The sequence below is a fragment of the Mesoplodon densirostris genome, chromosome 1 (genome assembly GCF_025265405.1).
Source record: "Mesoplodon densirostris isolate mMesDen1 chromosome 1, mMesDen1 primary haplotype, whole genome shotgun sequence".
Classification (NCBI taxonomy): Eukaryota; Metazoa; Chordata; class Mammalia; order Artiodactyla; family Ziphiidae; genus Mesoplodon; species Mesoplodon densirostris.
The window spans coordinates 86,440,469-86,464,719 of record NC_082661.1 but is presented as its reverse complement, the minus strand read 5'-3'; the positions used below and the strand labels follow the sequence as shown (position 1 = coordinate 86,464,719).

The 24,251-nt window shown below is 36.8% G+C and overlaps 1 protein-coding gene across 5 annotated transcripts in view; it reads left to right on the top strand.

The window, feature by feature from the left end:
- The window catches only part of PRDM5 (PR/SET domain 5), a 216,247-nt gene extending 193,233 nt beyond the window's left edge, over window positions 1-23,014 (top strand). For 3 of the 5 annotated variants that reach the window (XM_060105497.1, XM_060105496.1, XM_060105500.1), the window contains 2 exons: window positions 4,830-4,934; window positions 18,305-23,014. In XM_060105497.1, the coding sequence (XP_059961480.1) occupies window positions 4,830-4,934; window positions 18,305-18,469 (270 nt within the window). In that variant the 3' untranslated portion in view covers window positions 18,470-23,014. Of the gene's footprint in view, window positions 1-4,829; window positions 4,935-11,525; window positions 11,599-12,719; window positions 12,785-18,304 lie in introns of those variants that run through there. The other 2 variants (XM_060105509.1, XM_060105518.1) reach the window with 2 other exon arrangements.
- The last annotated feature ends 1,237 nt before the right edge of the window (window positions 23,015-24,251 follow it).

The window sequence follows — 24,251 nt, the reverse complement described above, 5'->3', positions numbered from 1 at the left end:
CCTTCTCTTCCCTGAAACTTCTCTTAGGATGTTATTCAGCTAGTGGGTCCTGTCTTAGGTGGTTCTCTGCCAGACATTTACCTGTCATTGGCAGCTGCCACAGTGATGTGCCTCTCACTTCTTTACAAGATCTCGTTTTATAGATAGATAAATTGCAGGGAGAAAAGCTTTCCTTTTTTTTTCTTCTCATATACATTGTATTGATATGTTTTATATGCTTTAAAAAATGAAGTTACATGAAACATTTGGATATAATAAAAGCTTAATAAACAGTCACAGGAATTCCCAGAAATTTTCTGATCTAAATACTTAGAACTACATTTTCCTTTTAAAGTTTTTTTTTTAAACTAGGCGGTATTTGAAGAAATAATAGATGCTAAGAATAATGCAACATGTGAAAAGAGATTGTGTTTATTCAGAAAGGCCATAAACATCGTATTTTGTAGACTGCCAGTAAAACGCAATTACTTTTTTCCTGTTGATTGTGAACAGTCAATTAAAATACATTTTTCATGTCCTGAATATTATACATACAATTACTTCCATTTCTGGCAATATGGTAGACTCCATTTCCTGGAAAAGATACCCCATACAATGCTATCAGTGCTGGATAAAATATCTGAATGTGTAAAAAACAAGTAACAGTGATCTCCAGGACCCAACAAACAAAACTGAAACCCAACTCCAGAGTGGTGAGGTCAAGTTGAGGATGCAGCACCTTGCAGGGTGTTTACAGTTTCGGTAAACTCAAGACTTGGTTTTTAATGGTGATGGAAAAGGAGACAAGCTCTGGGTTCAGGTTAAAGGGCAAGATGGAACCACATCCCCCCATAATTCTGGGACCCCAGAAAGACTATGCTCAAAATGAAATCAGAGGCTAGAAGTAATCTACTTTTGGCAAAATGTAGAAATGCTTGGGATGTTTAACTGTCTTGAAGTAATTGCTGGCTAGAGAAAGAGTTCTCCTTAGAGTTTGTAACCACAGTCCTTCCCTCAAGTGTGTTTGGAGTTCAGCCTTAAAATGCTTGCCTGACCAGAAAACCCTCTGGCAAGAAGTAAACCTAAAATGGTCTTTGATTGATAGCATCCTGGAGTGCCTGGCAGAAGCAAACACAAATGCTGTCTGGAGGGACTTACCCTCAACCTGGGGGTCACAGGAGTTTAACAGATAAAGACCACCAAACATGAGTTCATGATTTCAAATTCCAGAAACACCCAAGGAAACAAGAGCCATGAGCAGGAGACAGGAGAAACCACAAATAGCAGAACTAGACTTCCACAAAGCACATAAGATAATGATTTATCAGATGAAGAAAGTTGTATAAATTGCCTAGAATATTTTTAAATAGGCATAAGCCGCATGAATAGAAAGTAAGATTGTATCAAAAATTTAAGCATAATTGATAAGAACCAAATATAAAGTTCTAGAAATTAAAAATACAGTACAGGAAATTAAAAACTCAAGTGATCCTATTAGGTAGCAAGTTATTCATACCTGAATTGAATTGATCAACTGATCCTAAAGAAATTACATAGAGTGCAATACAAAGAGATGGAAATGGCAAAGGCAGGTTAAGAGACATGAAAAATAGAAAGATCTAATTGGGGTTGTAGGCTTTCATTCAATGACAAATGAGAAGCAAAGCCACTTTCAGTCAAAATCAGAATTTACTATCAACAGATCCTTGGAAATTCAAGTATGTAAGAAAGCATGAAAAGTAAAGAAATTGTTAAAGTGTGTAGGGCTAAACCACACTGATTGTATAAAATAATAATGATTCCATACCGGGCATTAAAAATCAAGATACAAATGAAATACTGCTACACATAACATGTAAGAGCATTCTACAGAGCATGTTAATTAATACGGGGTAAAATAAATAACTTTAATTGTGTTAAATGTACATGGTAAAAAAAATTTTAAGGATAACCAGTAAAAGGATAGAAATAGAGTTTGTAAGTTCTATAATAATGCAGGGGGGAAAGGAAATCCAAAACATGAAAGAAAATATAGGGGAAAAAACCTTAGAAAACAAGCAAGATAAAAGCAGTACACAAAATAAAATGTTAGAAATTTATGTACACAAAATTAAATGTTAGAAATTTATTTAAATATATTATTAATAATGATAAATATACTATTGTATTTTATTTATTATAATGGTAATTAAATTCTATTATAACAATAAAATTTTTAAATGATAATAAATATTAAAAAGCAAAGTTCACTATCCTAAGAAAAGTGCCATTGGTTTGGGTTAAAAAAATTGAGTCGGGCTTCCCTGGTGGCGCAGTGGTTGAGAGTCCGCCTGCCGATGCAGGGGACACGGGTTCGTGCCCCGATCCCGGAGGATCCCACATGCCGCGGGGCGGCTGGGCCCGCGAGCCATGGCCGCGGGGCCTGTGTGTCCGGAGCCTGTGCTCCGCAACGGGAGAGGCCACAGCAGTGAGAGGCCCACGTACAGCAAAAAAAAAAAAAAAAAAAAATTGAGTCGTATGCTGTTTACAACAGACGCTTATCATACCTAAGGATATATAGACTGTTTGAAAGTAAAGAGATGAATATACCAGGCAAATCCTAATTTTATTTTTTACCTCTTTTTTTAAACTGAGATATAGTTGACATGTAACATTGTATAAGTTTAAAGCATGCAACCTGTTGATTTGATACATTTGTATATTATAGTATGATTACATCATAGTGTTAGCTAACACCTTCATCATGTCATGTAATTATCATTTCTTTTTTTCAGTGAGAACATTTAGGATCTAAGCTTTTAGCAACTTTTAGCATCTGCATACTACAGTGCAGTTGACTATATTCACAATGCTGTGCATTAGATCTCCAGAACTTACTCATCTTCTAACTGCAAATTTGTGCCCTTTGACCAACATCTCAACAAGTCTCCCAAATCCCAGCAGATACTAATTTTAAAAAGCTTTTATAGCTATATTAAGACCAAATTAATTTTAAGGTAAAAAGGATGATTACAGAAGAAGAAGGTCATTTCAAAATGACAAAAGGTCCTATTTTCCAGGAGTAGAATGGTTTTAAACTTACATATACTCACCGTGTACCTAATGAGAGTTTCAAAATTTGTAAACTACAGTGATAAAATTATAAGGATATACTAGATATTGGAGTGTAAAATGGTTTATTCACTTTGTAGAGCTACTTGGCCATTCCTAGAAAAGTTGAAGGTGCAGCAGTTCCACTTCTAGATATACGTGCCGTAGGGAGTTATGCTCATCTATGTTCAGGTATACATTTACAAGAATATTCAGAACAACATTATTTGTAAGAGTGAAAACTTGGGAAAAACTTAACTATCCATCACTGGAGAATGTAGCCATTGAATGTAATACTATACTCACTAAGAATGAATGAACCGGAGCTCATGTTCACAAGAATGTTCCATTTCTTAAGCTAGCCGATGGGTACACATATGTGTGTTTGATTGTTTACATACCGTTTTGTAGGTCTGAAAATTTTCATATCTTTTAAATACGAAGGAGAAAATATAACTAGAACTTGTCTACGTTAACATGAAATATAAAACATATATACACACTACCTCAATTCAAAGTGTCTATAACAATATTTTTGAAGCTACATTTGAAAAAACACTGCAGTTTTACTTTAAACAAATCTGTTTATCAATGCACTATTTAGTAATTAGTGGCCTGCTGTTTTGATGAAACAATGTTAATTTATTTTGCAATTTATTCCAAGCTAAAAAGATGGTGATGTAAGTTCCTGGTATCAAAGATGGCTAAGGAATGTGGATAATTTTTTCCTTTGCCTATGGATATATTTCTTTTCCTTAAGAGTCTATGACCAGCTGTAAAAAAATGCCTCATTTTAAAGAGTAATTTAGATTTTATAAAAGAACATCCTACCTAGGAAAAAAGATTGGACAATAGAAATGCTAACACATATATATGGAATCTAAAAAAAAAAAAAAGCTTCTGAAGAACCTAGGGCCAGGACAGGAATAAAGACGCAGAGGTAGAGAATGGATTTGAGGACACAGGGAGGGGGAAGTGTAAGCTGGGATGAAGTGAGGGAGTGGCATGGACATATATACACTACCAAATGTAAAATAGATAGCTAGTGGGAAGCAGCCACATAGCACAGGGAGATCAGCTCGGTGCTTTGTGACCATCTAGAGGGGTGGGTTAGGGAGGGTGGGAGGGAGACACAAGAGGGAGGAGATATGGGGATATATGTGTATGTATAGCTGATTCGCTTTGTTATACAGCAGAAATTAACACACCATTGTAAAGCGATTATGCTCCAATAAAGATGTTAAAAAAAAAAGGAAATGAAAATACTTAAAGCACAGTTGAGCTCTAACTTCTTAAATTTACCCCCAAAATCTGTTGAACATTTGGTTCTGAGCTTTCATTCCCAGGAATCCCTTGGAGACAGTGAACAGTTTGCACCATCTAAACCAGGGGTCCCAAACTGTCTTGCTCCATGAAGCCTTTATTGCAGGCACTTCGAAACCAAAAGAAAACATAAGTTCAGTTCAGTAAGTAGTTAGATCACAGAAATCATGCAGAATCTCCCTTTGCACAGATAGGGCTGCATCGAAAGAAATGTTGTGCAATCTAGTGTTGGAACTGTGAACCACCTGGTAGTTTTAAGACTACCCAAGAGATTTTGAGTACTCCTGTTTTCCCCTGAAAATTTAAAATAATTCATGACACCACTATGAATGTGCTGCAGCACCTTGCAGAACTAGATAAAACACCCTCCCACGTACACCTTCATAAGGAGGGCTCTGCATTCACTCGAATTCATGGTCTCTTTTCACTGACTGCAGGAGAAGCCATACAAGTGCTCAGAGTGCAGCAAGGCCTTCAGCCAGAAGCGAGGCCTGGATGAGCACAAGAGGACGCACACCGGAGAAAAGCCTTTTCAGTGTGATGTGAGTTTGGCTTCCCTTTTCTTTCCCTAGTGTCCTCCAGTAACCTCTGGTAACAGGAGATATGTATGTGTGTGTGGGTGTATCCATGCATCTATTTGTGCATGTATGAGAGAGAGAGAGAGAGAGAGAGAGTGTGTGTGTGTGTGTGTGTGTGTGCGCGTGCGCGTGCTTTACAGTGCTGATCTGTGTCATTAATGTCTTGTGCTCTTTATACCTTTTGATTGCATAATCCATGTAACCACGTTGTAGCAATGTTTTTTATCCTAGTTTACTGGCAGCAAATGAACTCTGATTTTCTTTAAGACATGGCTGTACCCTTTTTTAATGCAATTGAGTTGTTCTTCCAAGGTATAAATACATGATGATTCAAGACAGCTTTCATATGTCTGTCCAAGTCTTTGACAGGTTAATGATAGTTAAACCAGAGGTTTAACTGGTTATAGATATTATTTATTTTGTTAAAGCCAAACAGTGAATTTCTAAAATATGCATAAACTCCTTTGTTTAAAAAACGCCACTGCTAATTGTTTAGATTTTCTGCTTATGACATTTGAAGTGAAATGAAATTATCAACATGGTTCACACTGTTAATGAAAGGACAGAAATACTACCATTGTCAGTAAAATTAATTGGATCCTTGTTTAATTTAGAGAAAAATGGTTCATCGATGAACAGCATCACCATTCTGTGTAAGATTGACAGTTGACAGAAAATTGACACAGGTGTTAGGGAAAGCACTTACTCGTTCTTATTTCTAACACAAAAATAGCAAAAAAAAAAAAAAGTATTAATGTAGCTCAATGTAAGAAGAAACAAAGTTGTAATCTGTGAAATTGCATAGTACATAGTTCTCTTTAAATGTTGAGGGAAACTTGAGTACTCAGTCCCCTTGGCATATCCCAAAGGATAAAGGATGGAGTAAGCAGTCCATATGAAAGGAAACTCACAAACATAAGATGTTTTCCTTGTCTTTCCATGAAACTTTGGTGGTAAGGTTAAGGCAACAACGTACTCCCAGTGGGCCTACTCATAATACCTTTATCAACAGTGAACTTCTTTAAGGAGAGAACTACTTGTAGAGAAAGAAATGTATACATGGAGAGCTCTATCCTGAACTGGAGGTACAACCAGTTTCATAATTTAATGGATTGAATGTTCAATCCATTGGTGCTTTTATTGGAAGCATTTTCATAAAAGCAAAACTTTTTTTGGATTATTTAATTGCACAACTACACAAATAAGTGATGGGAGATAAAAATTAAATATTAACTGTGTATGGACATCTTCCTTCCATCATGTTCTACCTGACTTTTATTTATGCTGAATATTTTTGTGGACTGCTTCCTTACATAGACTGGACCATGATGTTATTTTTCAAAAATTATGTTACAAGCATGATTTTTTCTATCTACTTCTATCCCATTTACTTCTGTCAGATGTTCAAATCTCTCTGAGCCTTACCTGTAGTCCGGACTGGTCTGTTGAGGAGAGATCCAAGTTTAATGCCTCCAAAACTTCCCTGAAATGCAGCCTGGTCAGGGAACTGGCTGTCTGTTCCAAAATCTTATTCTCTTAACCTACCCATTCCAGATAGAAGTCATCCTTTCTCACCCCACTTCCAGTCTATCTCCTTCCTAAATAGTTCTCAAATCCATTACTTCCTCTCAGTTTCCATTCTTACTAGCAGTGCGTAGCCTGAACCCTCACCTTACTACATCCAATTTCCAGTGTATGTGTTCTCCACCCCACCAAGGTGATTTTTTAAAAATCGAAATGAAATTCACATAACATAAAATTAACCACTTTAAAGTGAACAATTCAGTGACATTTAGTACATTGACGGTGATGTGCAGCCATCACCTCTGATTCCAAAACAGTTTTGTCATCCCCAAATAAAGTTCCATACCCGTTAAACAGTTACCCCTCACTCTCCCCAGACCCTGGCAGGCACTAGTCTGCTTTCATTTCTATAGATTTACCTATTCTGGATATTTAATATAAATGAATCATACAATATGTGACCTTTTGTGACTGGCTTCTTTCACTTAGCACAATGTTTTCAAGGATAATCTCCATTTCAGCTTGTATCAGTACACCATTACTTTTTATGGATGAATGATACTCCATTTTATGTATACAACACAATTTATCTGTTCATCAGCTGATGAACATTTGGGTTGTTTCTACCTCGTGGCTATTGTGAACAGTGCTGAGACAAACGTGTATACAAGTTTTAAGTACCTGTTTTCAGTTCTTTTGGGTATATACCTAGGAGTGGAATTGCTGTGTCCATATAGTGATTCTATGTTTGACTTTTTTTTTTTTTTTTGCGGTATGCGGGCCTCTCACTGTTGTGGCCTCTCCCGTTGTGGAGCACAGGCTCCAGACGTGCAGGCTCAGTGGCCATGGCTCACAGGCCTAGCCGCTCCACAGAATATGGGATCTTCCTGGACTGGGGCACGAACCCGTATCCTCTGCATTGGCAGGCAGACTCTCAACCACTGAGCCACCAGGGAGGCCCTGTGTTTGACTTTTTGAGGAACTGCCATACTACTTTTCACAGTAGCTGTACCATTTTATATTCCCACCAGGAATGCATGAGGATTCCAATTTCTCCTCATCCTTGTAAACACTTATTATTTTCTGTTTTTTAAAATTATAGTCATCTTAGTGGATGTGAAGTGGTATATCATTGTCATTTTGATTTACATTTCCCAGATGATTAATGATGTTGAACATCTCTCCATGTACTTGTTTGTCAGCCATTTGTGTATCTTCTTTGGAGGAATGTCTGTTCAAGTCCTTTGCCCATTTTAAAATTGTGTTGCTTATCTCTGTTGTTGAGTGTGAGATACTGGATACTAGACCCTTATCAGATATGATTGCAAATATTTTCTTTCATTCTATATGTTCTCTTTTTGCTTTCTTGATAATGTCCTTTGATACACAGAACTTTTCAGTCTTGATGAAGTTTAATTTACCCATTTTCTCCTTCTCATCATGCATTTGGTGTCATATCTAAGAATCTATTGCCAAATTCGAGGTCATAAAGATTTACCCTTATATTTTTTTCTAAGAGCTTTATAGTTTTAGCTCTTACATTTAGGCCTTTGTTCCTTTTTGAGTTGATTTTTTGTATATGGTGTGAGTTAGAGGTCCATTCTTTTGCATTTTTTCAGTCTTTTACCATTGAATATGATGGTAGATGTGAGTTTTTTATGAATGTCCTTTATTGTGTTGAGGAGGTTCTCTTCTAGTTCTCTGAATATTTTTATCAAGACAGGGTTTTGAATCTTGTCAAATGCTTTTCTGAATCACTTGGAATTACCATTTTTTCCCTTTTGTGCTGTTAATGTGGTGTGGTACATTGTTTGATTTCTTTTTATGTTGAACTACCATTACAGTCCTGGGATAAGTGCCACTTGTTCATGGCTTATAATCCACTTAACATGATCTTGGATTCAGCTTGTTAGAGTTTTTTGTTTTATTTTGTCTTGTTTTTTTTGTTTGTTCATTTGAAGATTTTTTTCATATATATTCATAGGGGTATTAGTCTGTAGTTTTCTTTCATTGTAATATCTTTGTCTGGCTTTGGTATCAAGGTCATGCTGGCATCACAGAATTAGGAAGTGTTCCCTCCTTTTCTGTTTTTGGGAAGAGTTTGAGAGGATTGGTGTTAATTCTTCTTTAAATGTTTGTTAGAACTCATCAATGAAACCATTGAGTTCTGGACTTTTCTATGTTGGGAGGTTTTTCGATTCAATTTCTGTACTTGTTATAGGTCTTCTGAATTTTTCTGTTTCTTGAGTCTGTTTTGATAATTTGTGTATTTCTAGGAATTTGTCCATGACAACTAGGTTATCTAATTTGTTGACATACAGTTCATAGTGTTCTCTTATAATCGTTTTTATTTCTTTGGGTTTGGTAGTAATATCACAATGTGACTTTTTTGAGTGGCATTTGAGCAAAATTGTAAAGAAGAAACTGATACATATCCATTTCAGTTCTTTACAATTTTGCTCAAATGCCACCTCACTCATCAACACTACTCTAACACCTTAGGCCCAGTCATTCCATGCTATGCAGCTCCCCCAGCATGCCATACCTATTCAACTTTAAATATCTTTAGCTACTATACATATGGTAGATGACTTCCAAATCTTTCTTTCCCTGCCTAGATTTCTCTTTGAACTCTAGACAGATATTGTGAGGTGCCTATGAGACATCTCCCCTGTATTCCAGACTGAAATCATGATCTCCCAGCCTTCTCAATCTCTCAACATGTTTCCTTTAACTACCCATCTCTCTGAGAACTCCACTGTCTCCAAATAGCCCAAGCCAAAGGTCTGAGCCTCATGCCAGACACCTCTCTTTCCCTGAGCCATGACCAATAGCATCATCTAGTTGAGCTTCTGTAGTTAGAAAGACACAGTGATCCATGGTTTGTATATAGTCTCTGATTTCACTACAGTCCAGAAATATGTAGGTGTTATTAACACCTATAGGAAGCAATTGAGTCTCCCTGGGGTTGAATGACTTGCCTATCATTCACTGCTTATAACTGGCCAAATCAGGATTCCAGGGATCAAACCCATGCAGCTTCCTCTTAGCCCCAGTAATTCCTGACCCTCTTTGCTTGTCTGTATTTCTCAAACCTATCACCTTCTCTAAATTTCCATTGCCACCTTCACTTCTCTCTTTCTGTCACTCCCTACATCCAGTGCAGTAGCAAATCTGATTGGCTTTGTATGTAAGTTGAGAATGTGAACACTTCTTACACCTCCACAACTAACAACCTAGTCTGCTGGAACAACACAATAGCTTTTTAATTGATCTCCCTCCTTCCATCTTTGCTCTTTATAGTCTGTCCTCAACTGGCCACCCACAGTGATCTTTCTAAAACCCGAGTCAGATTTTACGTATGTGTGTGTAGACTACACATGTATTACATTACTCTCATTGGCTCAAACCCTCAACGACCGTCCATCTCATTTAGAGTGAAAACCAGAGCTGTGACAGAGTCTGGAAGTGGCCACGTGACCTGCACCCCCCGCCCTTGTGCCCCAGCCTCTCTGGCTTCACCACCCCCTCTGCCTCACTCCGGCCACATGGCTTCCTTGCTGTTCTTTCAGACGCACTGAGCACACTCCTGTGAATAGGTCTTTGTATTTGCCGTTTCCCCAGCCTGGAACGCCCTTCTCAGGTATCTTTATGATCTGTTCCTGTGCTTCTGTCAGTTCTCGGCTCAAATTTCTTTCTCTCTTATTTCCATTACTTTCTTAACCCTCACCCCATAGTCGTCTTCTCCTTCACTGTACTTATATCCACCTGAAATATTACATATTTGTTTGTTTAATTATTTATCATTTATTATAAGCTCCATGACAACAGAGTTTTTCGTTATTGTTCATTGCTGTATTCCCAGCCCTAGAACAGTGCCTGGCATATAAGAAGCAGTCAGAGAATATTTTAAAGGAATGAATAAATGAATCAATGACCACTGTCTTTGTTTAGGTCCAAATCATTTCTGGCTTGGTGTGGAACATTGTTTGGCCTCCCTGATTCCAGTTGTGTACTCTCTAGCTTGCTAACTAAATTATACTTCAGTTTCAGTCTCTTCTTCAAGTCCCACCGCTTGCAGAATATACATCCTTCCAATTTCTTATTATGATTATCAGGGTCTCTAGGATTTGGCTCCAGCCTTCTAACTTCCTTTTCAAGTTACTCCCCTAACAGTGTCTCATCTTCAGCCTTAGTGAACAGTTTTCATTCCCCACCTGAACCTTGCTCTTCACTCCTCTGTACCTTTGTACATCTTCTTCCTTCTTCCTGGAATGTCACTCCCCAACTTAGGACGTGATAACCCTTGTGCATCCAGGAAGAGTCATCGCACCCTCCTGTGTGCCTCTCTTGGCATTATGTTCATGGAATTACAAGTATCTCTCCTAACACTGTGGACTCCACTAAGGCAGGGCAGAGTGCTCTTTGTCATTGTTCTCCTTACTGAAGTGGTAGACACATTGTATGTGATAAATATTTGTTAACTGAAGATGTCTATATAAAATTCTAACATTATCTCCAAGGACTTTCTATTAAACATGCTGTTTCCCTTTATCTTAAGACAAAATCAGTTTACCTCTAGCCTAGAGAAGGAATAAAATATTTTCCCATTTTTTGGGAATGTGAATTAATACTAAGTTGGAGTAGGCTGAAGGGTTGTATAAGAATCACATGTGGAAAGAAAGAAAAGGAAGCATCTCTGTTGCACTATTGGAACTCCTTGCTCTTCCCTATTTTTAAAATGACTATAAAAGACCTTACATTTGGCTGATTTATACAGAGCATCAGTTTGAAGTCTCTTAATGACTGTATTTAAGTTCATGAAAACATAGCTTTTAATGTCTAGGTAGTCAGTTTCACAGCCGTGACATCAGCTACTCTGCTGACACTTAATCCTCTGCCTTGGCCCTCGTTCAACAATCTGTTGGATTGTTCCAATCCCATGTCCTGTTGGAGCTTCTCGAACTCCTTAATTCTGAGCCGTGATCAGTGACTTCAGCATCCTGCTCAACTTCCTTTCCATTTCTCCAGCTTGCCGCTGCCGTAATTTTCCCATGGTGACTATGTAAATGGACTTGAACTTCGTATCCCTCACAACACACTGGTGAGCTGAACTGTCTGAGAACCTCCTTTATTTTTTCAAAGAGATTTTTATTTCTTAAAAATGGTGTCAGCGAGGCAAATGGAAGAAAGTATAGTGGGCTCACATATCTCTGTTTGAAGTGAGAGACTTTTTTAATAGTTGGCCCTTGGGGGGTGGTATAGACTCTAAACCCAGACTGTCTGGGTTTAAATCCTGGAAACCACTTCCTCATTCTGTGACCTTGGGCAACCTGCTTGAGACAGAAGTGTGTGTGTCAATTTCCTTCTGTGAAATGGGGATAATACTTAAAAGGGTGGTTGTGAGGATTGAACAAGCTAATGTTTAGAAATTGCTAAGGGTCATTACTGGCACACGGTGAAAGCTGATGTCAGCCCTAAGACCTAGTCCCTGTGCCAGAAATAAATAACTGTAATAAAACAGTGAACAAGACGCCATGTCCCCTGCCCTCATAGAACTCACATTCTTGTGAAGTACAGACTTAAACAAATAAACCTGAATAGATGTCTCATTGCATTTTATGATAAAGATTGGGAAAGGAAAAAATGGGGTGGGCTATGAAAGAGTAGTTAAGGAAGAATTCTCTGAGAAAGTGACTCTAAGTAACCTAGAAGATGAAGAGGAGCCATGGGGGAAAGAGCATTCTAGGCTCAGGGAACAGAATAAATCAAGGCCTGTAAGTGGGAAAGAGCATGCAGTGTTAGGGGAAGTAAAAAGGCAGGGGGAGCTGGAGCCCAGGGAGAGAGGAAGAGAGGGGTGCAAGGTAAAGTTGGAGAGCAAACTGGTAGCCTTTCAGCCACATTAAGGAATTTATTTCGAATCTAATTTCAACAGGAAGCCATTGAAGAGTTTGGTACCTGTTGTTCTTTTGACATGAGGTTTAGAGAAGGAGCCAGGAAAATAGAAAATAGGGAATAAATTTTAATTCTATCTTACGTATGATCACAAACTTTCATTTATACTTATAAAAACAATTTAGAGTTTCTTTTACTTGAAAATAATTTCTAAAGACACCTTCTTTGGTTTCTCCAGAGTTATTCCACAGCCTTTGGGTTACTTATATTGCTCACAGGGATTGTATCTATCAATTATCTATCTACCTTTCCCTTTCTTTCTTTCTTTAGTTCAAGAGATACTAATGGAATGACTACCCTTGCCTTCCTGTTCCTTAGGACTAGTAAGGAGAGACATTAAAAAGCACACAAATAATTAGTTACACTCGAGGTAAGTGTTACAAAGGAAAAGTAAAGGCTACTATGAGAGCATTTAACAGAAGACTTCTGTCAGAAAGATCATACAGGCCTCCCTGAGGAATGCATAGGAGGCAGCTAGAAAGAGAAGGGAGAAAGTACTGAGGCAGGAAGGCTGTGGTATCTTCAACAGCCTACACTAAAGCTGATTAGTTGGGCTAGAGTTTAGGAGTTTCCCTTAAAGTAAGTAAGGATCCAGTAAGGACCCATGGAACAATTTTATGTAGTAAAATGACATTTATACTTTTAAAAATCCCTCCACCTGTGGGGTGGAGCATGGACAGAAGGGGATAAGGATGGATGCAGAGAGATTCAGATAGTATTTATCACCTGGGTCCTTTTGACAGTGTACAATTGTCCATACATTACAGGGAATTTGCATCTCCTCTCCTATATAAAATGCATGGAGCAACCCCCATTCTTCAGGACAGTTACACAACTCCCCTAGTTCCAAACATTTCCTGAGGGGAGGGGAAACTGTACCACCCCTTTGAGAACCACTGACACTGGCTATTGCAATAATCTAGGCTTTGGTTTCCAGAGTGGGGAGCTGCATATCCCAGGAGGCCTAGGAGACATCCATTGGGAAACGGGAAGGAAAGACTACAGTTTTGATCCCTGCTTATTGTGTATTTTAAAACTAAGAACAAAATTAAACTTTATTATCATTGAATAGCAGGCTTGACTTTGGTGCCCTCTATTATTTTGGTGCCCTGTTAACAGCTGGTTTCTTGTGATGTACAGTACTAAATGTGATCTGAGGGAAGAGTGGCAATTCCGTGGTGATGCAGGTTGTCACTTGTTTGTTTTCCGTGCTTGCAAGGATTGTGATTTATGTGTTCCCAGTTAAGTGGAGATATGGATTCTGTTATCTGTTTTTAAATAAAATAATCTTGTATAAAAGAGTCCTTTACAGAAACTACAGATTGAAAATAATATTAATAATACAGACACAAGGCAACAAAAAGAAAACAACAGTTAATATTACTAGTCAGCAGCAAATTTAGATGAAAAAAATGACACCATCATATCTGGAAAAAAGTAAACCAAAAAACTGAAATTATCCAGAAGACATTTGAAATATTTATGTGTCTACATTTTTGTTAAAAATGACTTCAACCCTAAATATCATATCTTAGATGTTGCCTAATGAAAATATGAAGTCATAATTATTAATACAAAAATGTTTATTTCATCTTTTTCACATTCTCTTAAAAGTTTGTCTCTAATAATATAACTTATAAATACCTTAGTACACTTGGTATATTTTATTTAAAAATACAGACAATAGGTGCATGCTGAAACGTTTTCTTATTGCCGGAGAAGCACTGGTCTAGGCAGGTAATGGTTTTCACTCAGGTTGTGGCAGCACAGATGGAGACAATTAAATGTCTTCTAGAAATGTGTACAGGGAAGAAGTGGTAATTGACTAAATGAGGTGGGGATGAGGGAGACATTGGATCAAGGCTGACTGCCAGATTTCCAGCAAGTATCAGATGGATGGCACATTTTTGTTTTGAGAATTAGATTTGGGAGACAAAGAGTCTTTTTTTTTAATTGAAGTATAGTTGATATACAATGTTATATAAGTTACAGGTGTACAATTTGTGATTCACAATTTTTAAAGGTTATATTCCATTTGTAGTTATTATAAAATATTTGCAATATTTCCTGTGTTGTATAGTATATCTTTGTAGCTTTTTTTTTTTTTTTTTTTTTTTTGCTGTACGTGGGCCTCTCACTGTTGTGGCCTCTCCCGTTGTGGAGCACAGGCTCTGGACGCGCAGGCTCAGCGGCCATGGCTCACGGGCCCAGCTGCTCTGCGGCATGTGGGATCTTCCCGGACCAGGGCACGAACCCGCGTCCCCTGCAATGGCAGGCGGACTCTCAACCACTGCGCCACCAGGGAAGCCCTGTAGCTTAATTTATACCCTATAATTTATACTTCTTAATCCCTTACCACTATATTGCCCCTCTCTCCTTCCCTCTCCCCACTGGTAACCACAGTTTGTTCTCTGAGTCTGCTTCTCTTTTGTCATATTCACTAGTTTGTTGTATTTTTTCGATTCCAGTTCAGCTTTAGACTTACTGAGTTTGCAACACCAGTGAGCTATCCAGCAGGCATTTAGATCCTCCACTGTGCAGATCAGGAGAGAGGACTGGGATCAGAGATAAGATATTGGCGAGTATCTCCATATAAACAGTAACAAAGAGCATGACTATGATTAAGATCACCAGGGGAGAAAACACCTAATGAATGAAGAAGTGGGCTAAGGAACAGGCACTGAGATCTAGACTTCAAGGTTAGGGTGGAGGAGGAGCCTGTACAGGAAAATGGCGGGGGGGGGGGGGGGGGGGGGAAATAGCCAGAAAAATAGAAGGAAAACAAGGAGAACAGGTCCTTATGGAAACTGAATGAAAGGCAGGAGGGAAGTGGCCAGGTATGTCAAATGATACTGAAACTTCATGTTAAATGAGGATTCAGGAGTCCGCATTCCATTTAGCCATGTGGAGGTAGTTGGTGACCTATCAAAGCTGTTTAGGGAGTTACAGCACTTGACGCCTAAGTGTGATGGCAGTGGGCTTGAGGCATGCATGGAAGATGAGGATGTAGAACCTTCACTCAGCCAACGGTATTTTTTGCATTCCAAAGTAACATTTGGAAGTTTGTTTCCTTTTTTGTTCTAGAAAAATTAGGAAATACAGAAGGGAATAAAGACAGAAATAAAATGATGCCAAATTTCTCAACTGATGTCAACTAATATTAACATTAATCTCTTGATATTTTCCTCCAATACTTATTTGTACAGATAGTTACCATCTTTATTTCAGTATTGTAAATTGTGCATTAATCTTATTCTGTTTTCTTCCCTTTACATTTTCCCTTGCCTTTTTTGACATGTTTTTTTAAGTATGATCTTTTTTTAACAGCTGAGAAGTATCTCTTCATATCGTTATATCAAAATGAATATACTCAGTAACTTTGGGCAAATAAGTTATTTGTAATACTCCACTTCAATAAATAATTCTGGGATGAACATCTTGTATTTACATCTTTGACTGGGAGTATCATACTGGTAGTACTCCTGGTTCTTTTAAGGCTTGTGAAAATACTAATAGTAATAATCTCTGTCCGTCCAAGGTGCTTTTGAGGAAGGGCTACTCAGTACCGTTGCACTGTCATCAGCACCATTTTCTACACTTAGGCACATTCCAATCCCCCTTGTAAAATTATGTTTGGGTGTGTGTGTTGTTTTAAGTACATTTCTTGAAAATAGCATGTGTTTGCATTTTCCATTTTACTGTAATTTCAGAGCCTTTAAGGGTACTCAGTATTTTATATCACTTATCATAACTCATGTATTATATAGTCTGTCATTGTATTTTATGCTCTTTCATGTTCCTTGGTCTTTCCTTTTTATCCCAATTTTTACTGCATGACGTGAACTTACCTGGCTTTGTTTTTCAGTGACTTTAAAGGTATATAGTTTGTTTTAAATTATGATTGTAAAACTTATGTTTACAAAGGTATTTCACAAGAAAAATGTCCTTTCCTCAGATTGATTGGAAACATTATGTTTGTCATGGAAAATTATTGTTTGCTTTAAGATCATTTGTATATTGCAGGGAGCTGCTACTCTTTATAGTAGCTGTGTTCTCTCTCGGACCCCACATGTGGTAGCTGTTGTAGTCTCTTCTTTCCAACCTGCTGATGATTCTTTTTGCCAGAGAAGATGAAAGAGAAAAACTAGGCACTAACATTTATTGAGTGTCTTCAGTACAACATCCATTTGCGTAGATTACCTCATTTAATCTTAGTATTAATTCTGTGAGATAATGATTATTGTGATCATTTTATAGGTGAGGGAACTGAAGTTAAAAGGCATAGTTTGTTCATTTAAACTTCCTTAGGAAGTGATAGAATCAGGTTGAAACTTGGTTAGTTAATTCAACAAATACTTATTTAGTGCTACTCTATAGGCACTGTCTTATCCCTTAGGATATATGAGTGAATAAAATATATGAAGATTCTCTGCCTTCATGGATCTGAGGTCAGGGTGCCAGAGTAGTTGGGTTTTTAGTGAGGGCCTTCTTCCTGGTTATGCCTCACATGGCCTTCCTTGGTGTGTGCATGCAGAGAGAGAGAGAGGGAGAATCTGTGTCGCTTCCCATTTTTATAAGGGCATTAATCCCATCACTCCATCCTCATGAGCTCATCTAACCCTAATTATCTCACAGTGGCTGCACCTCAAACACCATCACATTAAGGATTAGGGCTTTAACTTATGAATTTTGAGGGGACACAAACATTCAGTCCATAGCAAAGGACACAAACATTCAGTCCATAGCAAAGGACACAAACATTCAGTAGCAAACATAGAGTAGCAAACTCTAAAACTTATTTTCTTTATGTCACACTATGCTACTAATGTGTAATTCAAAATACATTATTATTGGATTACTCCTTCTCCTCACCAAACTGGGGGCTTGCCCTTCTGTGTTTCTTGTTGCTGAGAATGTAAAATCCCCCTTCTTCCATAAAGAGAGAGTGAATTTTTTATTTGCTTTTGTATTTTCACATGCTTCACCTCATTCAGAACTTCAGCTTTCTTTCCAGTATTTTTACAAGGCTTTACCTCTCCCATTATATTCACTATGTTTTTCAGGGAATTTTCACATTATTTAAGTACTTTATTTTATCATGCATGTGCTTTTGAAGCATTTCATGTAAATGGAATTTTTGTGAATAACACCAAACTTTGAATGAAAATTTGGTATTATAAAAGAATTCCATTTCAGTTTTATTTTTGAATAACTATGCCTCACATCTTCTGGGTTAATTTAATATTTTAAATTATTGGGCTGTTTAATGTCTGTTGAGTCAGGTGGCAATGTCGCAGAGCTTACCTGAAGAAAATGTGAAGTATTTCTAATTGGAAATAAAGAACTGGAATAGTGGATAACGAACTTCTGCTTAGGATGCTTAAAGCAGTGTTAACCTTTTACTTCACACATGGGTCCAAATTGAAGATCACTGGTGAGACATGTCTTGTGCTATTTATGCCATATACTAGAAAGGTGCCCTCTAGATCAAGGCATTTTGTTTAAGAGGTTTAACATGAAATTGTTAATACAGTGAATTATGGGGAGAAAGATACTGTTTCCAGGGAGTTGTGTCTTTAGAGATGTTTAAAAATATAGTAGCTGGGGGAAGGGAGAGTGGTTGGGATGCAGAGGACACACATTAAATGCAAACAACTCTTGGAACTATAATTAATTTTCTTTACCTTTTACCTTGGATGTTAAGTTCCATTTATTTCAAGAGCACTTTTGTTCTTAGGCCTGTCAGTATATACTTGATAATAAGAATTTGCATATTGTATTTTGTGTAAGTGATAACTTGATGTATCTTCAGATTTTTCAGTATAATATGATTGGTATTTTTGGGTCTTTTCTAGGTTTGTGACTTGGCTTTTAGCCTGAAGAAAATGCTGATCCGACACAAGATGACTCATAATCCCAATCGTCCACTGGCAGAATGCCAGTTTTGCCATAAGAAGTTTACAAGGAATGACTACCTCAAAGTGCACATGGACAATATCCATGGAGAGGCTGACAGCTAATGGTAGCTGTAAAGGAATTAAGCCATTCAGAAGGGCTCCTAATACGAAACCCAGATTTCTCTCAGCTGATTAGCGTAGCAGAAGTAGCGAAAAGTAATCCACTGGTCTCATAGTTCTTATTTGCCTACCTTTAGAGTCCGTAGATACATATGCAAAAAAAAAAAAAAATCCTACTTTTGTCAAGAAATGGTACAAATGGAAAAAAATAACTTTATAGCCTTCCAAAATACTACTTGTGTTATATCTTATAAAAATGGAAAAAGGAGCCATGGCTCTTCTTGGCCATCTCTTTATAGTGAAGTTTATTAACATACTCCGTATTAGGCATTTTTTATTTTATTGTTATCCTTGTGTGTGTATGTGTGTCTGTGTGTGTGTGCATTGGTGATGCTGGTTATTGCAACTGGTTATTACTAGTTTAGCCAGAAAGAGATTAAGATTTCCAAGATACTTCACTGCAGATAAAGAATAAGGGGCAAGAGTTTTCAAAGTCTCAAGCATGATAACAGGATAAAACTTGCTAAAACTTGCGAAAACAGGCCAAAAGTTGATCTTATTTAATAAATAGCTCCTTATAACAGATCAGTTTAAAATAAAGAGGTATTTAAGAACTAAAACATTGATTGAAATGTTGCTCATTTTAGACAATTCTCAGGAAACATTATTTCCTCTCATCATTCATAGGCTGACATTCATGGTCTAGATAAGATCAACACAAAAATGACCATAACACTTAAATATTTATCAGGCTGATCCTCCTGAGTTCATACTAGTGAGTTTTAGAAATTAACAATACATAAATATATATAACTAAAAATGGAAACAAAATAGGTTCTCATTATCTGTTGACTGACAGGGTAACAGGACGGTAGGTGTATTACAATATTAGTCATGATACACCTGGCCCTTTACCCTCTCATTTCATAAAAGTGCACAGAACATGTTAGTGCAGACATAACAGAGTTCTCAGAGCATTTACGTTATGTTTCACAAAAGACATTTTTCAGAATCTTGGCAGTAGATGATTCTGAAACACTTCTGAATTACTCTCAATCCTATATAATTAGGAATCCAGAATAAAAAACGTAAACCTGGCAATTGTTATAATTGAAATTATCACTGATGCTTAAGGGGAATTGAAGCAAGAAGCATAATTTCTTCCTTTAGGTTATATTTCAATTAAATACTTGAGAGCAACATACAATGAACAGCTTGTTTTGGGAGAAGATATGATAAAATGTAATAGTGTTGTCAAAGCAGTGTAGAAGAATCCAAAAACCAGAAAAAAATTAAAATGAAGCCCAATTCATGAACTTTCCCTATTTGGAGACCATTCAAAAGAGAGAGGAAGTATAATTTTAAGGAAGTTTTTTAGTTTTAATGATTTCTGGAGAAAGGTTATCTGAAGACAGTTCTTTGAAGTCAGGAATCTTGTTTTAGAATTATATTTATGCTCAGTTGCAGTTTTAAAAAGAAACATAAAGATTCGTTATAGATGTTTAAACTCTGTGAAAATACTAAATTTGAGATTCACCAGAGACAATTTAAAAAAATATAAATGCCCACATTATAATTTAGAAGATATCTAATAAGTATGGCTATATGTAGCATTTGTTCTGAAATTATAGACTGTATTTTATACAAGTAGATTTTGGTCTTGTTTCTTCTCACTGTGTCATTTGTTTCAGTGGTATATTTTTAGATCTAAAGTGTTTTCAGTTTAACATGACAGTGTGCTTAATACCATTTGAATATAAAAGGACAGCTGTAAAATTTAGTAGTGTGTATTATTTAAACACATTCTGCTCATTCCTTTGGATGCTGCCTTCTCTGTATGGGATGCTTCATAGCCCGATTATGTGATGAATGTGAAACTTGAAAGGAAGCCAAATACCAATTTTGTGTAATCTCAGTGACTCACAATTTACAGGGCTGCTGAGGAAATTACCCTCAAAACCATGTTATGTGCATGCTGCGGAGTGAGCTGATGAGGATGAGGTGCTGGACCTGATCAGGCTGAAGGTTTGTAGTCAAGCAAAACTTTAGAAAATGGTGTGGAGAGCCCTACTGGTACGTCATCCTTTCTTTTCAAAGCACTGAAACCAAAACAGGTCCTTAAAAGACTATTTGCATGCTGTCCCCTTTTATCCAGAAGATGATTGATTATTTATAAGCATTTCAGATATATTAGTATTTGTATCCTGGAACTTTTAAATCACTTAGCAATAACAAAAAGATAAGAAGTGATTTGGTTTAATTGAGAAATTAAGAGCATAAATAAGACAATCATAGAGGGAAAGACTTGGAGGCAAGCTGGAGTGCAGGTACTCACTTTGAAGTATCTTTCTCTTCTTTTCTGCTGTAGAAGGTTATGGCTCCTGTACTATCTTGGGAAAAGGCCAAACTCTTACCCTGAAGTCAGGGCTAAATAATTTTGAAAGATATTCAATAATACGGGTAGGTTCAGATATGCTTTTATATCTTTGTATATTAACATTCAAGATGTTTGTATATCTAGAATTCCTTTTTGCTTTACAATCACTGGCTTCTATTTTTTTTTCCATTCCTTTTTTTTCTTTGGTGGGGGGAGGTAGTTGTTGGCTATACCGAACACTTTGTTGATTAATCATGATTAACAGTTGCAGCATAAACGTATTCATTGGTGATTCATTCTTGGGTTTACACAGGATAGTTAAAATGCTACTTCTACGAAACATTTTCTATATCCGTTGTGTGTGTGTGTGTGTGTGTGTGTGTGTATGCAGAGGATCCTTTTATGAAATGCTTATATGCAAATACATTACTTTGTTCAAAACTCTTCTGTCTTATTTGGCAGCCAACTCATTGGATAAGTGTGAATATGGATCACAGAAGGTCTTATAACCTTAGTTTTTGCAATCAATTTTATGTGCTGCTGCCTCTCCCAAAGCTGAAAAGGAGGGAGGAAAAGAGGCTAGGTACTGGAAATATTCATTTTTTCCTTCACAAATCTAAATGTTGCTTGTGAAAACTTATCTTGGGGTTGTGAATATATGGAGATGGGTAGGTAGGAGGAAACGTGTCTATTTGAAACCCTAAGATTTTATCATTAAAATGAGGTTTATTTGCATGTACATATATAAATGCAGTATTTGTGAATATAGCAGAACTTCAATAGCATTTTTATTTTATTATCAATCTATAAGCTATATAATCACTACCACAGTTGGTGTTAGCATTGTAGTTTACTACAGGACTGTAACTAGCACAGTTCTATCGTAAAATCCAAATGAACATTTTAAAGTTGTTTTTGATGAAAGAAGAAAACATAATTGCCGTTACTCCCAGACCTCCTGTTTTATAGTTTATTTCTAAGCATTTCTAGATCTGGAAAGTATCTCTACAGTTAAGCCGAGTTGATTTCAGGGCCACAAGAGAGAACACTGTCTTTAATTCTCATCTCATTCTTGGTCAAACATAAATGCCGTGTGAAAAGCAACATTACTAATAAAAGAAACTTGACTTATAATATTATTTCTGATATTCACAAATATAATTTAAGGATGATTAAAGTTATGGCTAATGTTTTAGGTGTTCCTTTTTTTAAAAGTGGTGTTTCATCATTTTGGTGTTGTCTCAATCTTGTGAGGTTTCCCTGATACAAAAAAATATCATCATCATCATGGTGATTCTCCAAGTAGCAGATTTAGAAATGATACACTCATTTAACTTTGATCTGTCAGAATTCATTTAACTAGCTGAGGCACTAGTTCTTTGGAATTTTCGTAGCCTTAACTATCTTGGGCTCAAAACTGTGTTATTACTGCTGTTTGTTAATTTGTTGTATGACAGAATAAAAAATGAAGTCTGGAGCCTTCAGTCTGGGCCATGTCAGAATATTCTAGATTTCCTAGGCCCATGGACTAGTACAGAATGCAGAGGGGATCTGATACCAGAATGGTGCTGCTGATCCAGTGTCAAAGTTTACTTTCTACGTTTTTTTAAAAAAATGCTTAATACTGTAAAACAGCATATATAAAAATGTTTATATTTGTTATAAAATAGGCTTCCTAAATACTTGGTATATTTAACTTCCTAACCCTGCAAACATTGAGGCACTTAGAGTAAGTTTTTATGCCACCTTGGCATATTCCATAGCAAAAGGAAACTAAGATTTTAGGTAGTATTGACCATTCCTGTGCTGAAAATTGAGAAGGGACGTGGGACCACTGAAACTTGATGATCTAAATTAATGTAAAGGAGTTTACATAGAATATCACTGTTTCTGACAAGGAACACTGTAGACATACTAGGAATTACGTAGTAAGTACACACACACAAAATGCATTTACCTCTGCAAAATAATATAAAAATGAAAAGAATTCCAGCTTGTAGTGGACACCTCATTTTAAAATCTTGTCTTCTTGGAGAACAATAATGCTCTATTCCTTAAAGTTAATTTCATGTGACATCTTTTACATAATGTTTTGACTGGCATACCTTTCCCCCCCATTCTTCTACTACAGACTATTCTTAGAGTATATGTACATTTTGGATGTGTTTCTAATAAAGGACTTACGGTAAGATTTCACATTTTTATCCTCTGAAATTGCTGTGTGCTTTTCATTCTGTGATGATGAATCTGTTCTGCCTTTTCTAGTCTCATCTAGCCTTCATATGGCACACTGGGCTTGTATTGGAGTCTGTACTAAGGGAGAAGTTTGTTCTTTACACCTAACATATGAAATTCATCATCACCAATGTGTAAATCTGATAAAAGCCTGACATTGTAGACATAATTCAAGACCCTCCTTTGTATAGTTCTTGCTGACCCATGGTAGCTGCTGATGCACAACTTGAAACAAAAGAGATTCCTTAAAAAGTACTCCTGGGGCTTTGATACCATGGACGCAAGTATAACTGCTGAAATCTGAATGAATACACCACCATTACTGGGATTTAGTTGTTGAAACAATATGTCCTTTGTTCATTTTTTAATATTTGATAAAGCAACCCATCAAAAGGGAAGTACGTTTGACCTCCAACTCGATATTTGTTTTTCCTTTCTAAAGTAAGTATTAGCACCTGGAGAGCTGAAACTGTCTTTGATGAACAAAAGAAAGTCTGAAACTAATTTTTATGAAATTGAAGCAAACCGTACAGTTTCCTATGCTAAGTAGGAACATAAAAGCATGGGGAACAAAATCACAAATGATTGATTCTAAAACTTTTCTTTAAATTGGCAGATTGTTGAGTCTTTTATGGAATATTACATACAGTAATTAGAAATTCTGAAAAATTAAATTTTGTGGAAATTAACCAGTCACTACTTTTGACTGTCTTAAATCTAGTTTTATTATTGAAATGTAGGAAATCTTCTGACGTTACTTTCTGGTAGTCAGGTTTAGCACATAATAACTGTTCACAGGTCACCTTCTACCTGGTAAATACACCACTATCTCCAGAATGTAACAAAGTAAAGCAGTGTCCAGTGCAACACCCTTCAGTGTCACTTTCAGCCTTTACTGCTCTTCTCACGTGGAATCCATTTCTTTTGCAGTTTCAGCTGCTGCATAACTTCGTGTAGTCTCCAGTTTCACCGTCAGCTGGGTCCTGAGAGTGACAAGTTGGTATTGTTCCCAGACTCAAATTATGATATTTAGGATAGTAAGTTGTATCCTTTCTGTCCTGACTATAAAATATGAAATTGGGGCAGACGAATTTAGTTGATTGAGGTATTATTAGACTAAGTATGTGAGTTGAGCCAATTGGCTTTATACTGTGGAACACTATTCCATAGTTT